This window comes from Mus pahari, chromosome 18 (assembly GCF_900095145.1).
Source record: "Mus pahari chromosome 18, PAHARI_EIJ_v1.1, whole genome shotgun sequence".
Taxonomy (NCBI): Eukaryota; Metazoa; Chordata; class Mammalia; order Rodentia; family Muridae; genus Mus; species Mus pahari.
In genome coordinates this window covers 14185186-14204990 of record NC_034607.1, presented here as the reverse complement: position 1 = coordinate 14204990, position 19805 = coordinate 14185186, and the positions used below count along the sequence as shown (strand labels likewise).

The window sequence follows — 19805 nt, the reverse complement described above, 5'->3', positions numbered from 1 at the left end:
CTTTGAGGGCTGGAGAACTGGCTCAGTGGTTAAGAGCACCGACTGCTCTTCTGAAGGTCCTGAGTTCAAATCCCAGCAACCACATGATGGTTCACAACCATCCGTAATGAGATCTGACGCCCTCTTCTGGTGCATCTGAAGACAGCTACAGTGTACTTAGATGTAACAATAAATACATTTAAAAAAAAAAAAGGAACAAGAAAAGAGCTTTGAGTAGGGACAGAGTACCAAGCACCTGATGGGTTGTCCAAGTGGAGAAAATGGGCCATCACAGCTTTGGAAATGAGGTGACCTTGTGAGAACAGTTCCCTGTGATGTCCCATTAGCCAGTCAGGGATGCTGCATCTCAGCAGCCCCAGGACCTTGACCTCCTCCCAGAGATGCCCATGCTTCTGCCCCTTGCTCACAGGTCCAGGGTTGTTCCAAAGTCTCCAGAGTCCTGTAACACCCGCACACTACCCATGGCTTTCCTGTTTCCCCTTGTTCAAAGCACTGGACTGCAGCCAGAAACCACCATCAGAAATTTTTCAAAGTCCCTCTAGAGGGCGGTACCTCACCCCACAGAGCTTCAGCCGTTTCGTTCATAGTTTCTCCTTCCAGACTTTGGCTCTGGTTGTACAATGTCTCTGTCTGTCTGTGTCCTTTTTGAAGTTACTTCAGGGGCTGGGGCAGGGGGAGTTATCCAGAGGTCAGAGGACAATCGGCTCACTGGAAGTGGTCCTCTCTGTGCCCTGTGAACTTAGGTTCGCAGACTTGGCAGCAAGCGTTTTTTCCCTGCTGAGCCATCTGGTGTGTAATGGGGGTTGGCCTTCTTTTCAGGTGGCTGCCACACTCAACAATCTGGCTGTGCTGTACGGCAAGCGGGGTAAATACAAGGAGGCAGAGCCACTGTGCCAGAGGGCATTGGAGATCCGAGAGAAGGTGCCCACCTCCTCCTCCTCCTCCCTGCCCCCTCTTGCCCTGTACATTCTCATCTTCTTCCTGCTTGTCCTTCTTCTCCTCATGTGCTGTGCTGCACACACACAATTATGCTCTTTCTTTCTCAGGTCTTGGGCACCGACCATCCAGATGTGGCAAAGCAGCTGAACAACTTGGCCCTCCTATGTCAAAACCAGGGCAAGTACGAGGCGGTGGAACGCTATTATCAGCGGGCACTAGCTATCTATGAGAGCCAGCTAGGGCCGGACAACCCTAATGTAGCTCGGACCAAGAATAACCTGGTAAGGAAGGAGGAGACGGGAGGGTGGAAGGGGAGTGGGTGGGAAAGACCTCCCCGTGGGTCCTGGGTTCAGAGAGCATCAGCATGGAGCACACTCCTTGGCCAACTTAGTGCCTGTCTCTATGGCTGCCTCTGAGAAGGAAGGGTCTGTTTCAGTCTGCTGACAGAGGCTCCCAGTCACACTGGGAGATGGGCAAGAATAGCTAACTCCGTACGGGAACGGGTTGAATGAATAGGGTCTCTGGAGCCAGATGCCAAGTGGAGCTGCCTGCGTCTGGCTGAGACCTGCCTCCTTCCATCTCTTGCTCCTGGGTTTCTGTTGCTATCTCCTAGGCTTCCTGCTACCTAAAGCAGGGCAAGTACCCTGAGGCCGAGACGCTGTACAAAGAGATCCTGACCTGTGCCCATGTGCAGGAATTCGGGTCTGTGGATGGTGAGTGAGTGGGAAGGTCTTGGAATGGGGTAGATCAGGGGCCACACACAGGTTGTAGGGACAGCCACACCCCTTCAGTCCAGCTCCATTGGCCTGTGGGTTCTGGATCCCCACCCACATCCTGGTCATGCGATATCTCATCCCCAGATGACCACAAGCCGATCTGGATGCATGCTGAGGAACGGGAGGAGATGAGCAGGGTGAGTGGGGCCGCCTGGGCGCTGGTGGCTCCCAGGGCCTCTGCCTTCAGCCTGTCTTAGCTTAGCTATTCACTCCTTGCCCGGCCCCCAGTGCACAGGGCCTTCCCCGACCCAGTCTGCAACTTAGCCTGTGCCCACCTGCCTCCTAGCATCTTTCTGTTCTCATCCCCAGAGCCGGCCCCGTGACAGCGGGGCACCCTATGCAGAGTATGGAGGATGGTACAAGGCCTGCAGAGTGAGCAGGTGAGCCTGTGAGGGTGGTACAGGGCCTGCAGAGTGAAGGGGTGAGCTGCCAGGGACCAGAGAGGGAGCCTCTGAGGCTCCTCGGTCCAGCCTCCTAGTCCCAGAGCCTTCTCCCCTTCACTTTCTCTCAGCTCTTTCTCTGCCCCTCTCCTGACCTTTTCCATTGTTCTGTTTTGTAGCACTTACATGTCTGCAGGGCCTGTGTGTGCGTGACAAGTGCTCTGCGACTGGGCTGTGTTCTCACTCCATTTCTGTATCCTTCTCCCTGCAGCCCCACAGTGAACACTACCCTGAAAAACCTAGGGGCTCTGTACAGGCGCCAGGGAAAGCTGGAGGCAGCCGAGACCCTGGAGGAGTGTGCCCTGCGCTCCCGGAAGCAGGTCAGAAGCCCACACCACAGGGCAATGGTGCATCTCTGCAATCCTGGTGCTCGGGAGGTTCCAGGCCAGCCATGGTCTTTTCTAAGACCCTGTATCAGGGCTGGCTAGCTCAGTAACCCAGAGCACTTGCTGCTGCTGTTGCCCAGAGCCCAGCTTCAGTTCCCAGCACCGTGTCAGGCAGCTTACGACGGTCTCAACCTCAAGTTCTGGAGGATCCAGTGGTCTCCGGTCTCCATGGGTACTGCATGCATGTGATGCACATGCACACGTATCACCCAGGCAGGCATGCATTTTCTCTAAGACAGGGTTTCTGTGTATATCCCTGGCTCTGTAGACTCTATGGAAATGTAGACCAGCCTTGAACTCAGAGATCTGAGATCCACCTTCCTCCCTGTTTTCCAAGTGCACCACCACCACCCAGCCGATAAATACATCTTTAAAAAAAAGACCCTGCCCCAAAGAAAAATACAAGTCCAGATGGGAGGGCCAAGAAGGAAGGGCCTAGGGACAGGGACTCAAGGGACCACTTGGGTTTCTTTTTTTCTTTTTTTTTTTTTTTTTGGTTTTCGAGACAGGGTTTCTCTGTGTAGCCTTAGCTGTCCTGGAACTCACTCTGTAGACCAGGCTGGCCTCGAACTCAGAAATCTGTGTGCCTTTCCACCCAAGTGCTGGGATTAAAGGCATGCACCACCATGCCCGGCTTTCTTGGTGCCCCAGGGGTACCAAGTCTATGGCCGTGGTGGTTTTCAAGAAAGTTCTCACTCACTGGGGCTGGAGAGATGGCTCAGCGGTTAAGAGCACTGACTGCTCTTCCAGAGGTCCTGAGTTCAATTCCCAGCAACCACATGGTAGCTCACAACCATCTGTAATGGGATCCAATGCCCTCTTCTGGTGCGTCTGAAGACAGCTACAGTGTACTCATATAAATAAAATAAAATAAAAAAATCTTAAAAAAAAAAAAAAAACTGAAAAGAAAAAGAAAAGAAAAAAAAGAAGGTTCTCATTCCAAATTCGCCCTTTGGGTCAGGGTGCAGAGCTAAGATTTCTTTCATAGCTGGTGTGGTGGCTTGTGTTTGTAGTTCCAGTACTCAGGTACTCAGTAAGGCAGGGTAGTTACTGTGAGTTTGTGGCAAGCCTGGCTTCATGTAGCTTAAGCTATGGAGTAAGACCTTGTCTTTAAAAAACCAAACCAGGGCAGGTGTGAGCTGACTTAAAACTGGCCATTTGCAGGGCAGTGGTGGCGCACGCCTTTAACCCCAGCACTCGGGAGGCAGAGGCAGGCGGATTTCTGAGTTCGAGATCAGCCTGGTCTACAGAGTGAGTTCCAGGACAGCCAGGGCCACACAGAGAAACCCTGTCTCGAAAAACCAAAAAGGAAAAAAAAAAAAAGTGTCTGTTCACTCTGGGCCATAGCTACCACATGTAAGTCTGTAAGGATGTACTGGAGCCACTCAGGCCAGAGCCACTCTGTCCTGCTGCTGAGTGAGGCGCGTAGTAAGGAGGGGAGACACTGTCCCTGCACTGGCTGCTGACAGGAAAAAGAGGGAGGCGAGCCACACCCTGGGACATAGGGAATGTGATCCTTCCTCTTACTGTCTTCTTCTTCCATATATTACATCCCAACTACAGCCTCCTGCCCTTCCTCTCCTCCCCGCACCCCTCCATTGCAGGCCTCCCACAGATAGCAGCCCTCAGAGGCTGGACGAGGCAAGGCAATGTGAGGAAAAGAGTCAGAGACAGCCTCTGTGCCCAGTGTTAGGAACCGCACAAGCACACCAAGCCACACAACTGTAGCATGTATGCAGAGGACCTAGCTCAGACCCATACAAGGCTCCCTGAGTGTCGCTTCAGTCTCTGTGAGCCCCTATGAGCCCTGGGTAGTGGATTCTGTGGACCATGTTCTCCTGATGTCATTGACCCCCTGGCTGCTACAGTCCTCCCTGCCCCCCTTCTGAGGGATTCCATGAGCTCTGCCTGATGTTTGGCTGTGGGTCTCTCCATCTGCTCCCATCAGTCGCTGGATGAAGCCTCTCTGATGATGCTTATGCTAGGCTCCAGCCTACAAGGACAGCAGGATATAAGCAGCATTCATTTCACTGTCCCCCCCCCCCCCCCCCCCCCCCTTGTGTGATTCTGTCTTACCCAAGGTTATCCANTCCCATCAGTCGCTGGATGAAGCCTCTCTGATGAGACTTATGCTAGGCTCCAGCATACAAGGACAGCAGGATATAAGCAGCATTCATTTCACTGTCCCCCCCCCCCCCCCCCAGCCTTGTGTGATTCTGTCTTACCCAAGGTTATCCAGCCTCTGGTCCTGGCCCTCCAGGCAGGGTCAGGGGTGAGCTCCCACTCATGGCATAGGTCTCAAGCTGGGCCAGTCATTGGTTGGCCCCCACAAGTTCTGCACCACATTTACCCCATCTTGTAGGCAGGACAAACTGTACGTAGAAGATTTTGTGGCCAGGTTGGTGTCCCAGTCCCTCCATTTTCCTGGTATAGAAGGTGGTTCCAGGAGTCTTTGCTAGGGTCACCCTCATGGATTCCAGAGAGTTTCCATTGCACGAGGTTTCTAGGTCACCCCTGAAATGATCCTCAATTCCAATCTTCTCTCTCAGTACTTGTTCTTTTAAAAATGTTATTATTTTACGTGTGTGTGTGTGTGTGTGTGTGTGTGTGTGTGTGTGTGTGATTGTGTCTGCACGTGTGTCTGCATGCGTGCAGTGCTTACTGGGGTCAGAAGGGGTCACCGAATCCCCAGCTCTGGGGTTTCAGGCCTTGTAACTTGTGATCTGCCACGTAGGTGCTGGGACCTGAATCTGTGTCCTCTGGAAGAGCAGCCAGCGCTCATATGGCTGGGCCGTGTTCCTAGCATCTCCTCCTCTTTCTTCCAGGGTACTGACCCCATCAGTCAGGCCAAGGTGGTAGAGCTGCTCGGGGAAGGAGATGGCAAAAAGGCCATCCAGGAGGGCCCTGGAGACAGCGTGAAGTTCGAGGGAGGTGAAGATGCGTCAGTGGCTGTGGAGTGGTCCGGGGTAAGTCTGCTCACTGCCACTGTCCTGAACCAAGCTTGTATGGGGTGTGAGTCATGCAGTCTCACCAGTTAGCCCATCCTTTCAGGCCCCTCCCTGGGAATCTGCTCTTTTTTCTTCTTTTTAATTTATTCATTATTATACACAAGTACACTATAGCTGTCTTCAGGCGCACCAGAAGAGGGCGTCAGATCCCGTTACAGATGGTTGTGAGCCACCTCGTGGTTTCTGGGAGTTGAACTCAGGACCCTTGGAAGAGCAGTCAGTGCTCTTAACCACTGAGCCATCTCACCCGCCCCTGGGAATCTGTTCTTGATGAGGCCATTGCTTTCAATCATTGGGCTTCAGGGTAGGGAATACATGGCAGGAATAGACTTAGAAGCTGGGTGACATGGGACCTTGGGTTCCAATGCCTGTCTCTTCCCAACAGGATGGCAGTGGCACCCTTCAGAGGAGTGGCTCTCTGGGCAAGATCCGGGATGTGCTCCGCAGGAGCAGTGAGCTCCTGGTGAGGAAGCTCCAAGGGACCGAGCCTCGGCCTTCCAGGTACATGACCAAGCAGGGCAGCAGGCCTGGCCTGCAGCACCTCCTGGTGCCGGAGAAATATCCTGGAGTGTCCTACACAGAGGAGCAATGGGGGCCTCACCTTCTCTCCTTCTTTGTAGCAGCAGCATGAAGCGGGCGGCCTCGCTGAACTACCTGAACCACCCGGATGCAGCCCCCCTCCAGGTGAGCATGCTGAGGGACACCCTGGGGCCGAGGGAGAAAGGGTTCCCCAAGGCAGCCCCAGGGGCAGCTGGGAAGGTGGAAGACTCACCATAATGAAGGTGGCCTGGGAGACTGGAGCTCTTCAGGAGTCAGGCTGACAGCATGGTATCCCAAGGTGCTAGGCATCAAGAGACAGTGGCAGTGGGAGGCACATGTCTAATCTCAGGGCTGGGGAAGCAGAGGCTAATGGGGCTCTGCATTTAAAGCCAGTCTGGTCTACAGAGTTCCAGCACAGCCATGGTGACACAGAAACCTGGCTTGAAAGAGAAGAGAGAGACAGACAAACAGACACAGAGAGACAGAGAGAGAGTTTCTAGCCAAAGGATTCAGTCAGAATTATTCAGGAGAGTACCAGCCACTGGAGCTCTGTAAGCTGGTAATAATTCAGAATGACTGGTAATAATTCAGAATGGCTTAGAGTTGCTGGCCGTGTCACGCATGGTCCTACTCCTTCCCTTGAGGTCTCAGTGAGGAAGTAGGTGCACCAGCAGTGTGACATCTCCCTTAGAGACAGCAAACAGCATTGCCAGCCAGTTCAACGCAGTGACCCGGGGGTCAGTTCATTCACTGTACAAGCCAGCATTCTTGCCCCGGTTTCTTCCCGGTAGCTCCTCCAGCAGACTGTGCCTAAGCAAGGTCCTAGAGCTTAGGTTGAGGTTAGAGCTTCCATCTTTGGTCTCTGCAGGGTAGGCAGACTCCAGGAGTTTGCAGTGATGTGTGGCTGCTGGTGTCTTTCAGGTCTCCCGGGGCCTCAGCGCCAGCACTGTGGACCTTTCCTCAAGCAGCTGACATTCAACTCCCTCTTCCAGTCTGCTGGGTCCCCACAGCCCTTACGTCATCCCCCACGGCTCTGGTCTCTTCCCCCACTCAATAGGATGGTGAAGAGGGAGCGGTTTATGTGGAAGATTGCTGCTTCTAGGGTCTAGGCTCCTTCCCCGGGAACCCCCCTTCGGAAGGGCCCTCAGGATAATATGCTCTCTACTTTGGAGTCCTCGAGAGTAGCTGACTGAGGCTCCCAAGGTGGGGAAAAGTGGGTCTGCACCTCAGGGATGCGCCTGCTGCCGGCTGGCTCTTCTGTCAGTTTCGGGCTGGCTGGCTGCCTTGCCCTGGTCTCTCTCATCCTCCGCTGCCTCACTACAGGTCCACGTATTTCACTGTTTCTTTAATAAATGAACCAGGTAACATTTTGTGTTCGGAGTCTTCATCGAAGACCTTCAGGGCCCTTGGCAGAAGGCTGGGGGCAGTGGTGGTGTGCAGGACCGTTGAGTTCTTGGCGCTCGCTCTCGGGTCCCTCTTTAGCAGGGCCTGGAGGAAGGCATCTGGGGGTTGGGGAATGAGGCACACAAGAAGAAGGTGCTGTGGACAGGGTTGTCAGGGACATGTGGTGGCCATGTGGCAGGACCCTGGAGTCCTGGCGCCACTTCTCCTGCCTGTGAGGCCCTCTGTGGCTTCCTTTCCCCCCTCCCAGCTGCTTGGGGGAAGGGAGGTCTAAGCAGGCCTGGGGGGCCCTCCAGAGCCAGAAGGGGGACAAGGCGCTATCCATCCTCTTGCATATCCTGGAGGCCTGTCAGCAGCTGGGGCCCATCTTCTAAAGCTTGACTTCTTCTGACCCGCCTCCCACACCCCTTGCTGCTTTCACAACAAAGAAAGAATGTGGGGGTGGTGGCGCTGGGGGTGGAGGGTGCCTGGAACAAGGGCTGCGTTGGGCCTTCCCACAGCTGGGGATTTGGCCATGCCCTGACACAGCCCAGACTGCTTGGAGCTGGACTTGGGATGAATGTCTGTTTAATAGCTCTCGCTGGGGGTCGGAGCCCGGGGTTTCTACCTTGGGTTCAGATTTGTCCAGTGTCACGCACGCCCTTCCCCCTCCCTGGCTACATCTGTTCCACCGGGCACCACAGCTGTGCCCTCCTTGTCTTCTGAGACATCCTGACTATGCCCTCCTTGCCTTCTTCTGAGACACCCTGCTGGTCTGTCTCATGCAGCACTTTGGGTTGCTTAACTCCACCAACTTGGAGAATTCTGGGCAAACCATTGTTCCAGATCTCCAGGTAGGTTCAGAGGGCCCAACGGAGTCCTAGAGTCACTTTGGTTCTCTTGCGTCCCAGTGGATAGATTAGGCGGTGGGAACAACACTCACTCCCCTGAGACTGCCGCTGCTGCCCCCTCCCCCGTCCCCCCATCACTCCCCAGATCCTTCCCTCTATTGCCAGCTCCTCCCCTCGACGGCGGGGAAGGGGGCGTCAGGGGGCGGGGCGCCGTGCAGGCGGAGAGGAGGGGGCGTCGGGGGCGTGGCTTGGCTGCGGCGGCGGCGGCGCGCTCAAGGGCTTGGATGTACGGGGCGCGCGCGGCTCCAGCTCCGGACGCCTCGGGCTCGGGCTGTAGCTGCGGCGGCGGCCCCCGCGCTCTGATCCGCGCGCCCGCTCGCCGTGTGCCTTGAACCTCGCTGCTCGTCTGCAGCCCGCCAGGATGGGAGCCAGCCCGCTGCCTCTGCTCAGAGCCCTGCTTCTGCCGCTGCTGGCCGGTGAGTCCCCCGAGAACCGGGAGGATCCGAGCTGGGCTTTGAGAAGCGCGGGAGTCCCGGGGGCTGGAAGGGCCCTGGAGAGGTGGGCTGGGCGGTTGGGGAGGTGGAGAGGCTCCCTAAGGGGCTCGAGGATCCGGGGTTGGCGACGCCCCCTACGCGGTGGCGACACGGTGCATTGGGGCGCGGGGACGCGTTTGCTGCGAGTTCTCCCCGCCCGATCCGAGAGTTTGCTCGAGCGTTGCCCGGAGTCGCCGGTTCCCGAGCTCTGCTGAGATCTCCTTTTTGGAGGAGCAGTGCCCACCCATCCCGTGAAAAGGTGCGGACACCCAGGAATGCCCCGGGCCTTGGAGCCCAGATGAGGGGGATCGGCCTGGCTTCCGATCCCGACGGAGCTGACATGGGGCGCGCCTGGCGCGGAGCTTTGTTACCTATGCCGGCCCGACGCGCCCGGATCCCTCCCTGCAAGTTCCGGGGCAAAGCTGGAACCCCAGATGGCCCTGCGGGCGAGGGCAGGTTAGACTGAGAAAGAAGTGCCTAATCCTCTCCTCCAACTAGGCCCGAGCCTTGAGCTTACTCCGTGCCAGGGTCGTATCCCGGGAGTGGAGGGTCCCAGGCTGTAGTGGTGACTAATGAGTGAAGGCCGCTGCCAAAATCGGGCATGGCCGGCTTGCCAAGGTGCGGACGGGCTTTGCTTTGCTGTTTCCTGGATTTCCATCCTGTCCGTGTTCTCGGAGGAAAGGGCAGAAAGGCTAAGAGAGAGAGAGACAGAGAGAGAGCGAGAGAGAGCGAGAGAGAGCGAGAGAGAGAGAGAGAATGAGAGAGAGACCAACTCTAGCTTTTCGTGGAGGGCCTCTTTGGTGAGGGTGTGGCGCCCCCCCTCCCCATCTCCAGGGCAAACAAGGGGCACCCTGTCCCACAGACTTTTATTTCCTGGCCGGATCACACCTGAGAGTCAGTCACAACTAAGGTGTTGTAAGTGACTTAACCGGAAATCGCCGAGCTTCCCAAATACCCAGTCTGCTGGTCCCAGTCAGCAAGAACCAAATGACTCCTCCTTACCTTCTAAGACAAAACTACCAGTGGTGGTTTTCGGAAACAGCCCTCCTTGGGAAGCCATTCTGCCCCGGGGGTGGGGGTGGGGGCTGACTTAGCCCTTAACCTAAAAGGGACTTACTTAACCTTCACTTTAAAGAGTTCTAGCCGGGAGGTCAGGGGCAGGGAATTTTCTGCTGTCATCTTCCTGACCAGCTGTTAAGGGTTTAGGGGCCAGAGAAAGAAAGTCTTTCCCACCCCCAGTTATAAAAACAAGAGGTAGGCATAGCCTAAAAAACCAACCCTGGGAATTTTTTCTAAGTTGGTGTTTCTGGAGTTGCTCCGTTTTCCGTAAGTGTGGAGTAGTGATTGCTCGTGGCAAAGTCCCGCATCTGCACCCAGAGGAAGTATGTAAGGTTTTTCTTGTTGTTGTTGTTGTTGTTGTTGTTTTAACACAGCCAGGATGAGGGCCCAGCTCACAGGCCTCCTGGGCTGGCTGGTGGGTTCTGGTGTGTGGGGCTCTGCTGGATGTAGCTGGATTTGCTGCTGCGGTTTAGCTTTCTGAAGTCAAAGGCGAGTTCTGGTGGAGACGGCCCTTGCTCAACCACGCTACATTGCCAACTTCTTCTCTGAGAACTCTTGATGTTCGAGATGTGAACTCTAGTGGTGGGTGTTCTGGGAGGGTGTGTATGTGTGTGGGGGGAGGGGTTGGATAGGAGGGGCTTGGGGGGGTATCTCCACAAAGAAACATTTTAATGAGAGCCTTAAATCAGTTCCACCAAATGTGCCTTCGTGTGAAACCTATCCATGTGCTGTAAACGGTTTCAGCGGAGGCGCCTGCTCTTCTGGTGAGATCCAGGGACCCTTCCCACCGCAGATGATATGCTTCAGGGGACAAGGAGGGTTTCATAGATCGAAGCACATTTCCCCATCGTGTTGTTTAACTGTGTCATTAACAGAAGCTGTAGGGAGACCTCACTATTAAGGAAGCTGGGGCGAGGGACCTAGCCTGCCCAGGTTTGTGGACTCGACCATTTTTGAAGTTTGGGTAATTATGCTGTAAATACCCGAGTTTCGTTCCAAACCTTGAGATCCCTGGTGTGATAAATACGGTGGAGGAGGAAGAGAAGGCTTAAAGCTGAGAACCCAGACCCCACTCCACCCCACCCCTCTTTAGACAGGGTCTTATTACATGCTCCAGGCTGGCCCTAGGCTCCTTGTGCAGCCCTCCTTGGCCTAGAATCCATGATTCCTCTACCTCAGCCTCCAGAGAGCTGAGATTAGAGGAGAGTAGGACCACACCTGGCCAAAACCTGGGATTTCTGTTCTTGTCGTTAGATTATTTTTTTTCCATGTATTGGTGCGTGTGCTCAAGTTCGAGTGTGTGAGTACATACATGTGGCATGGTGCACTTGTGGAGGTCAGAAGACGAATGGTTGACTGAGATCCTGTCTCTGCTTTCATTGTGTGGGTCCCAGGGATGTTCACCGGTTGTCATGCTTGGTGGCAGGTGCCTTTGCCTGCTGTCTTAGAACCGGCTCTCTAGTCATGCGTGTTTTCTGCCCGCTCCCACTTCCCACCCTGTTCCTTGGGTCTCCAGGCTTTTGAATCTCTGTGGAAACTGAATCCTCACTTTCTGGATACTCTATAGTGAGGGTTGGGTTCCCCAACACCTTGCAGCCTGTAATTTAGGTCTGGTACACTGGGGGTGGGGGTAGGGGGGACATCTTCACAGAGAGTGTGGTCAGAGCAGCAGGGACAATTGACAACTCAGGCTATGGNTCTCTCTCTCTCTCTCTCTCTCTCTCTCTCTCTCTCTCTCTATCTGAGGCAAGATTTCTTTGTAGCCCTGGACCAGGCTGGTCACAAACACAGAGATCCGCCTGCTTCTGTCTCCCAAGTGCTGGGATTAAAAGTGTGTGCCGGGCTGGTGAGATGGCTCAGCAGGTAAGAGCACCCGACTGCTCTTCCAAAGGTGCAGAGTTCAAATCCCAGCAACTACATGGTGGCTCACAACCATCCTTAACAAGATCTGACTCCCTCTTCTGGAGTGTCTGAAGACAGCTACAGTGTACTTACATATAATAAAAAAAAGTGTGTGCCACCACCACCTGGCTCAATATAACTTTTCAACTTTATAATATTTTTCAATAATAGATACATTTCACCTGCTGGAAAACTCCGTTTTAACCAGCTGGTTTGTTTGCTGTATTGTAAAACATACATGTGTTTCTCTATTCTGGGCCATTCAGTTCTCTGGTGTGTAACTTGCCTCTGTTTGACTTCTTTTCTGCCTGGGCCCAACTCTAAGTCTTCTGGAACAACCAGCCTGAGAATCAATCTCCATCTATCTGTCTGTCTATCTATCTATCTATCTATCTATCTATCTATCTATCTATCTATCTATCAGCCTGAGAATCCATCCATCCCTCCCTCCCTCCCTCCCTCCATCTATCCCCCCATCTAATTTCTCAGAGTAGCCTACACTAGCCTTGACCTTGCTATGCAGTTAGGGATGGCCTTGAACTTCGGATCCCAGATCCTCCTGCCTGTACTTCCCTAGTGCCACAATTACAGGTGGGCCAGTTTTATGCAGTACTGGGGTTCAAATCCAGGGCTCCTAGCATACTAACAGTCTAACTGAGCTACCATGGACTCTCTCGTTTTGATTTTACCATCTGTGTTTTTGTCCCAGTTGGAGTTCCCCTGTAGAATTCCTTTCACGTGAAACCTTACTTAGAGCTGGTCCTTACCCAGGACAGTTAGAAAAGGGAAGACGAAGTAACTGTGGTATCCATTAAGCCTCTCCTTTCATCCTAGGCGTCGTGGGATGCGGTGGGATGGGCGTGGGGTGGGGTGTCTGTGTGTCCAGCCTCTCTGGGATTGCTCTGCTTGGCACCCCTCTGGTGACCTGCACCATCATGGTGGAGTCAAGGGGACAGACACTCTCCCTGTTCCCTGGTGGGCTTTTCTGATTTTTGATGTGTCTCTGGTCTCATCGAGTTCTGGGCACGGACAGCTGTCTCCGCCTGCAGGAGCTGTCTTGCCCCGAGAGGCTATGGATGAAGAACTAAAACGGAGAATGTGTGTGGACCTAGGCAGTTCTGTAGTTTTACCCCTCAGAGCCCTGTCTATACGAGTGACACTGTCGTCTCTGAGCGAGTAAGTCAGAATCACAGGCTGGTTTTTTTTGGAGTCCAGACTGACTTCAAAGTCGTGATCCGCCTTTCTAAATCTCTTTAAGTGCTGGGAGTCCAAGCCTGAGAGAGCATGTTCTGCTGCAGCGAGGTCCCAGAGCTCTACAGGTCCTGTGTAGACATTCTGCATAGATAATAGAAACTTAAAGACAGCCTTTGTTGTTGCGGCCGAGTCAGTGGGTCAAGACTTGTGTAAGAGATGGAGATTTTAAGACTTGCACTAAGTAACTTTGTTCCTGTGACCATTTCTTGGAATGATTCACACATTATTACTTTATTATTATTTATTGGATGGATGGATGAATTTGTGGAGGTCAGAGGGTAATTTTCGGGTGTTGGTTCTCTTCCATGTAGCCCCCCCCCCCCCGGGGTCACAGGCCTCAGGTCATCTGGATCGGTGGTGGGTGTCTTCACCCACTGGGTCATCTTTGATGCCCCTGATAATGTACATTTAAAGGTTATGGTATTTTAGGTTTGATTTGAATCTGATTTTGTTAAGAAACTTGCCTGCTGATGTGGGCTTCTCTGGGAGGTGTGTAGCATTAAATAATGTGAGTTTTAGCTCTTTTTTTTTTTTTTTTTTAGAGCCAGGGCTTTTCCTGAAGAAATTGATTTTTTTTTTTAAAATAAGGAAAACTGTTGAAGAGTGGCTCTTCGGGACCCGCTTGGTCCATACAGGAAGACTTTGCTCCTCTGGCCATTGTGTTGCTCAGCTTTCATATTGGGAGTTGGGGCATTGCATGAGTATGTATTTAAGCCAGCACAGCTTCCGTGAGCCTCATTGGGGTTGGAGGCTGGCTAGTTAGAACTCTTACACTGGAGCCAAGAGCAGTTTAGGACCAGGGACTCGGGCTTTGGTGTTTTCCTGTTGGGAGAAAGGGGTTTGAGCTGGGTTGGGTATCCTTGGCCTGTGTCCCTCAACTCCCCCTGCTTTCCCTAACCTCAGTAGCCGCCCCTCTGCCACTGTGCCCAGGCACCCTGCCTCCGGCTGGAGCCATGTGGCTGGCTCAGAGGCTGGGCTGCGGTTGCTGGTTCAGGCCCTCACTTGCCCCGGAGGTGCTGCCCACCCTACTCCCGCGCGCACGCGTGTTCTTCTCTGGCACCCATCTGCTTAGCAGGGAAGCCCTTCTATTATGGTCTGCTGGGTTAGCCTTCCACCCTGGGCTTCTCCAAGTTCACTGCCAAGTGTGCAGTCACCCCTACCAAGCCCCCTGACGCTTCTGCCGGTGGAGCTGGCGCTGGCGCTGCTGCCGCCACAGCTAATCAGTGGTTTGAGGAAGCCCTCTGAACATGTCACATTTTCCATTCTCTCGTCTTCTCTGTGCTTAGGCCGTTTCCCTCCCAGGAATGCCGTTCAAACAGCACCGGGGCAGGAAGGGCCCTCCAGAGGGCAGCACGTTGGCCCCTTCCCTTTGGCTTGCCACACTCCTGTCTCTCTGCCTGCCTTATCTGAGGCATGCCTTGGGCAGAATGCACAAGAGAATGTCCTATAAGAGAGCCCTTGCTCATCCTCTGGCACACTTAGGCCAGGAGTTAGCAGAGTATATATGGCCTTGCTTATGGGTGTGCAAGGGACTTCTGAAAACAGGGTCCCAAATTGCGTGGCAGGCAGAGGCTGGATGGCTCTGGAGAACATTGGGTGGAGAGTAATGTAAGTATGGGGGAAGCAGGTGACTCAAGGCTATTCATTTACATTTGTTTCCTGGTCGGCAGTTCAGACCTGTCCAATCAGAATCATGGGGGAGGGACAGGAAAGGCTCCCTCCAGCCCCCTTTATTAAATTATATTGTAATTTTTGAATGGCCTATCCAGATTTCAAAGGGAAATTGCAGTTATAAAGAGCTTGTTAGAAAACTCTTACATTGAGTAGCAGGAAGGAATCTTTTGTGTATTTTATTTGACTTCTGAGACAGGCTATGGCTAATAGGCCCAGCAAGCCTCAAGCTTGCTAAGTAGCTCAGGCTGGCTCTCCTGCCTGTGTCTCCTGAGTGTCGGGATGGTAGGCGTGCACCATGGCGTGCACTATGATGTGCACCATGATGCCTGGCTGGGAAGGAAGATTTATTCGTCAGTTTGAAATGGTGGCGGGGTGTGGGCAAGGGGGTGGTCCCTAGGGCAATGGCAACACAGATGTGCTCCTGCAGACACGGGTGGTGGGGTGGCGTGGTGGCGGGGTGGGGTGGGGTGGGGTGGGGTGGGGGCAAGAAAGAGGGTGCTTGACAGAATTGAGGGGCCTGGGGAGAGCCTGCTGACAGTGTCTTAGTGTCTTCAAAGGGTGGAGGTATCTTAGGACCGGAGCTAGGATGGGGACAAGATGGAGAGATGTATGTCACATGGAGCATAACGAAAGATGTCATCTGGTTAAGTGCTAACCAGAATAGAAGGAACATTCCAGAGAGTATGGGACAGTAAGACCAAGACGTGGCAAGAACAGATGGAGTGGGAGGGCCTTGGAGAGGAGAGGAGAGAAGGGGAGGGGAGGGCCTTGGAGAGAGGAGGGCAGGGGAGGGGAGGGAGACCCATGTGTGGGAAAGTGAGGGAAGTTACCTGCTGACTGGAGCATTATCTTCCATGCTCCAGTCCACCATTGTTCACAGCCACAGTGGCCATGAGCTGCTTACGTTAACCGTTCCGAGCCACAGTTTCTTAGCTGTCTGAGGAGAGTTCCTCAGTCTCTTGTCAGTCCACCCATCCCGGAGCTATGGAGAGGGGGGGGGTAGTGCCTGGAAGCAGCCTGCAGTTAGACCTGAGGGTTTCTCCCAGAGACCTCTGGCTGTCAGCTTTCCTTTCCTGACTATTGGAGTTAGTTTCCTCGTTTGTCTGTTTGAGGTGCTGGGGATAGAGGCTTAGAGAGGTCTCCACTGGGCCGCGCCTCAGCCCCAAAGCTTGGATTTGTCTAAACAGGTCTCAGCATAGCAACTACAGTTTACAAAATGTGGTACAGCCACTAAACATTTCCTGGTGGGAAACTAACTCCTCTCTGACCCTTCTAGCCTAGAAGGGGGTCCTAGAGGGTCCGTTACTGGTCCAGGGCCACCACCGCTCTCAGCATGTAAACATTCACACAGGGTTTGGGAGTTGGTTTTCTGGCTTCTTACAGCCCAGGCAAATGCTTGACTACCCAGAGGAAGGGCTTCTGTCCTCACGTGGCGGCTTTCCCCAGTCAGCGGCTCTGTGTAACAAGTGGGAACCTAGTCACCACCACAAGGAGGTGTGAGGCGCCCTGTGGCCAGGGATGAAGGCCTCAAGTAAGAGTGAAACTAGTTTGCATGGCCTCTCCTACAGGGGACATACTGGCTCTTTTGTGTCCCCTTCTTGGGAGTAGGGGTGGAGGTGAGGCAGCGAGGAGGATAGGCCTTTGGGACTGCGGAGGTGTCCCAGCAGCCGGCTTCAATGGTGCCTCTGTGTACATTAAGGGCGGGTATCTAGGGTTGGAGCCGTAGCTCAGTGGAAGGGCACTCTCCTGTCCCACACAGGGTCTCGGGTTCAATTCCCAGCACTACAAATAAGATGGATGGATGGATGGATGGATGGATGGATGGATGGATGGATGGACAGACAGATCGCTCGATCAGGGGCTGGAGAGAGTACTCTGGCTTTAGAGCACTGTATGTTCTCCCAAAGGACCAGGGTTCAATTCCCAGCAACCACAAACTGTCTGGCGGCTCAAAACTGTCTATAACTCTAGTTTCAGTCGATATGACACCCTCACAGACATACATGTAGGCAAAAGACCAACACACATTTAAAAAAAAGTAATTTTTTAAAATAAAAGAAATTGGGATCCTTCCTTCCACGTGAAGGTAATGTGGTAGGAAATCTTTGGACTCCGGCTATTTACAGTCTATGCCATGAACACACTGCCCGGGGAGCCAGAGTTATTCATGGCTGTCCCGTTGGAGTGAATTTGCAATCAACATCCCTTGGTCTTTCATCTGATGAATAAGATGATTTTAGTGACCCTATACAGATGTTTCAAAGGAGCCCTCTTCGTGACATTTGGCCTGACACATTCAGTGGAGAAGTGGGGTGCCACCGCCACCGCCGCCGCCGCCGCCGCCGCCGCCGCCGCCGCCGGCTGGTACTGTACAGTACCCAACCCCATGCTGTGTCTGTCTGGAGCCGCTGAGATCGTGGGCTATTGGCTCCTCTCCTGCCGAAAGAGTGTGCTGCCTGGCGGATGCAGGCTTCTGGCTTCCCGTGATAATGGCACAGAAGGCTGGCTGAGTCTGCAGAAGATTCCTTCACATTCCATTCCTTGGCTTCTGCTTCCCTTGCTCTCCCTGGGGGACAGGCAGTGAACTTCCAGAAGCGGAGGGACCTGTGGGAAGTCCGTGCCTCAGTCTTAAACCCTTGGGCTTTGAAGGTTCTCGGTCAGGGGACCCGGGGAGAACCCATTTCCTCTGAGCGGGGAGACATGAGTTTGAGGGGATTTTCCACAGGAAGGAGCTGCTAATTTTTGACAAGTATGGTATTCGTTCGATGTATGCACACTCCACGCCTGTACCACGGTGTGAGGAGAAGAGATAACTGGCAGGGTTCTCTCCTTCCGGAAGGAGTCCAGGACGTCAGGCTTGGCTGCAAGTCCCAGCTGAGCCATCTCTGTCGCGTTGAGACAGAGTCTCAGGTAGCCCATGTTCCTTTGGCTTGAGCTCACTGTGTCGCTGTGGGTGACCTTGCGCTTTTGATCCCCCTGCCCCCACCTCCCCAGTGCTGGCATTCCTTGTTACCATGCCCAGGTGGGGAGAAAATGAAGAGCCCAGATTTAGACCTGGCCAGGCCCCTTTTTATCCAAAGTGGTTCTCGAAGCTAGGAAACAGCCCCAGACGGCACTCTGTTTTCTAGAATTTGCTCACCGGTCCTGACTCTGGCTCAGTGCTGGGTCAGTCAGACGAGGGGTTTTTGGAGGGGGGGGGTCAGTGAGCGCGCACTTGACAGGTAAACTGAGGCACACAAGGATGATTTGCTCAGTCCTGGAAAGCTGGCGACAGAGCCGAGACCAGATCTGCGGCCTCTGTGGTGGTCTGCACTTCAGTCCCCGGGGTCGGTCGTTGTCACGAGAAGTTACAAAACGGAGGATGTCTGGGCAGAGGATTTCGAAGGCAGTGCAGGAGGACTCGGCTGCAGTCAGAGAGTGGACTGAACGTTGCTGTTTTTTTTTTTTTTTTTTTTTTTTCCTGGACAAATAGAGGATGAGAAGATCTCTTCCCTGGAGAGAGCTTTTGGGATTGCCGCCTCTCCTCTGCTCTGTGTATTAAACGGTGAGGTTAAGCATTTAGGTGACCCATTCCAGAGGTCTGTGTAGGTCATAACTGTTTTGAGAGCTTACAGCCAGACTTACTAAGAAGTGAGCAGGTCTGGAACTCTTGCCTGGAGACCCACGGTGTGGCTTTGCTCGTGAGTCCTGTTCTCTGCCAGTTCCTTTGGAAGGTCAAGGTGCCACGCAGGTCTTGGCTTGTAGGGGGCTGCCACCATTCCAGACCATGGCACACCTCGAGCTAGGCTGGGCTAGACCTCCCTCGTAGGTGATCTAGAAGTCACTCATTGGGTGATTACAGTGCTCCGGGCCTGATGATGTCGGAACCCTTTGGCCTTCGTGAGAGTGGAGGTTGGACCGGAGCCTCTGACATTCTGGGAGATACCAGCTGTGTGCCAAGCTCCTTCCTCAGCTGCTGAGCCATTGCCTTCCTGAGGTTTGCCTCGGGCATCTGAAATTCTTACATTCCACCCTGAACTCAAAGCTAAGCGAAGTGTATATTCTGTGTCAGACCCCTGGGGGTCTGATCCCCCTTTGTCATCTCTGTCATCTTTTAGAAAAACAAAGCCGGCTGTCTGAGGGCCCGAAGACAGGGAGGGAGGGAGGGTTCCTTCCGACCAAGGGTCCTTAGGAGAGAAGATAGGTTAGGGTGACATTTGAGAGTCAAAGTCTGTTCCCTGCCACCTGAAAACAAAGCCTGTTTGGAACAAAGACCACCTTGTCTTGTGGTTTTAGGGGGTGGAACAAGAAAGGAATTGCTAGGGGCCTTGTTCCAGCCATAAAGAGCCCTTCATTTTCCCAGTTTGGTTAATTTAAGAGATTAAACCAATCGTTAAACACGTCGATTTAAAGAAAACGCTTGCCGTGGAAAACAGCTTCGGAAAGCCATGATGCCAGTCTCACCACCACCCCGGGAGTCAGGGAGTCACAGAGGGCCTGAAGAACCTTTTCTCCCCCCCCCCCCATTTTTTCCAAACAAGAGGCTTTTATTTAGTAAACATCCAGTCCGGTTTTGACAGTGACCTGCTTTGCTTTCGTTGTTTTGGTTTGGGTTTGGTGGTGGAGGATCTGCCCTCTGTGCTGCGGGCTGGCTTCTCAGTCGGCCTCCCCTCCTGTTTGCCTGCCTTCTCTAACCTTCTTTGTCTCCAGGGCCCTTTGAAGATGGGCTGCTCTGCCTCCAGTCAGCAATTTGAGGCGAGTCTCTACTTGGAGCCTTCCCACGAGGTTTCCCTCTTCCAGGCTGTGCCGTGGGTGACCCAAGGGGCAGGGGAGCGTGGGCCCAGTCGAGCCCGGGCGAGCGAGGGTGGCACCCCTTCCTGCCATTCCCACCCTGCCCGGATCAAAGGAGCCTCCTCGGGGGAGCAGGGGAGTACCTCGCCCCACAGCCCCAGCAGAGAGCAAACAGCCATGGCCTCTCAGGCTTTTGAAGCCTGGGTGCTTCAGGCCCCGAGGAATGCAGAACATTGCATTTTAGGGCTGGACTTAGGTTTCCACTGCTCTCGGTATTTGCAAATTTGAAACAA

The 19805-nt window shown here is 53.7% G+C and overlaps 2 protein-coding genes across 5 annotated transcripts in view; both read left to right on the top strand.

The window, feature by feature from the left end:
* Positions 1-7456, top strand: part of Klc4 (kinesin light chain 4) — a 16252-nt gene extending 8796 nt beyond the window's left edge. For 3 of the 4 annotated variants that reach the window (XM_021217582.2, XM_029531413.1, XM_021217581.2), the window contains 10 exons: positions 820-921; positions 1047-1220; positions 1553-1652; positions 1800-1852; positions 2025-2095; positions 2367-2475; positions 5367-5507; positions 5935-6050; positions 6170-6233; positions 7011-7456. In XM_021217582.2, the coding sequence (XP_021073241.1) occupies positions 820-921; positions 1047-1220; positions 1553-1652; positions 1800-1852; positions 2025-2095; positions 2367-2475; positions 5367-5507; positions 5935-6050; positions 6170-6233; positions 7011-7061 (981 nt within the window). In that variant the 3' untranslated portion in view covers positions 7062-7456. The remainder of the gene's footprint in view (positions 1-819; positions 922-1046; positions 1221-1552; positions 1653-1799; positions 1853-2024; positions 2096-2366; positions 2476-5366; positions 5508-5934; positions 6051-6169; positions 6234-7010) is intronic. The other variant, XM_029531414.1, reaches the window with a different exon arrangement.
* A 1100-nt stretch (positions 7457-8556) lies between these two features.
* The window catches only part of Ptk7 (protein tyrosine kinase 7 (inactive)), a 65174-nt gene continuing 53925 nt past the window's right edge, over positions 8557-19805 (top strand). Inside the window, exon 1 of the mRNA XM_021217749.1 lies at positions 8557-8796. Within this exon, the coding sequence (XP_021073408.1) occupies positions 8742-8796 (55 nt within the window). The 5' untranslated portion in view covers positions 8557-8741. The remainder of the gene's footprint in view (positions 8797-19805) is intronic.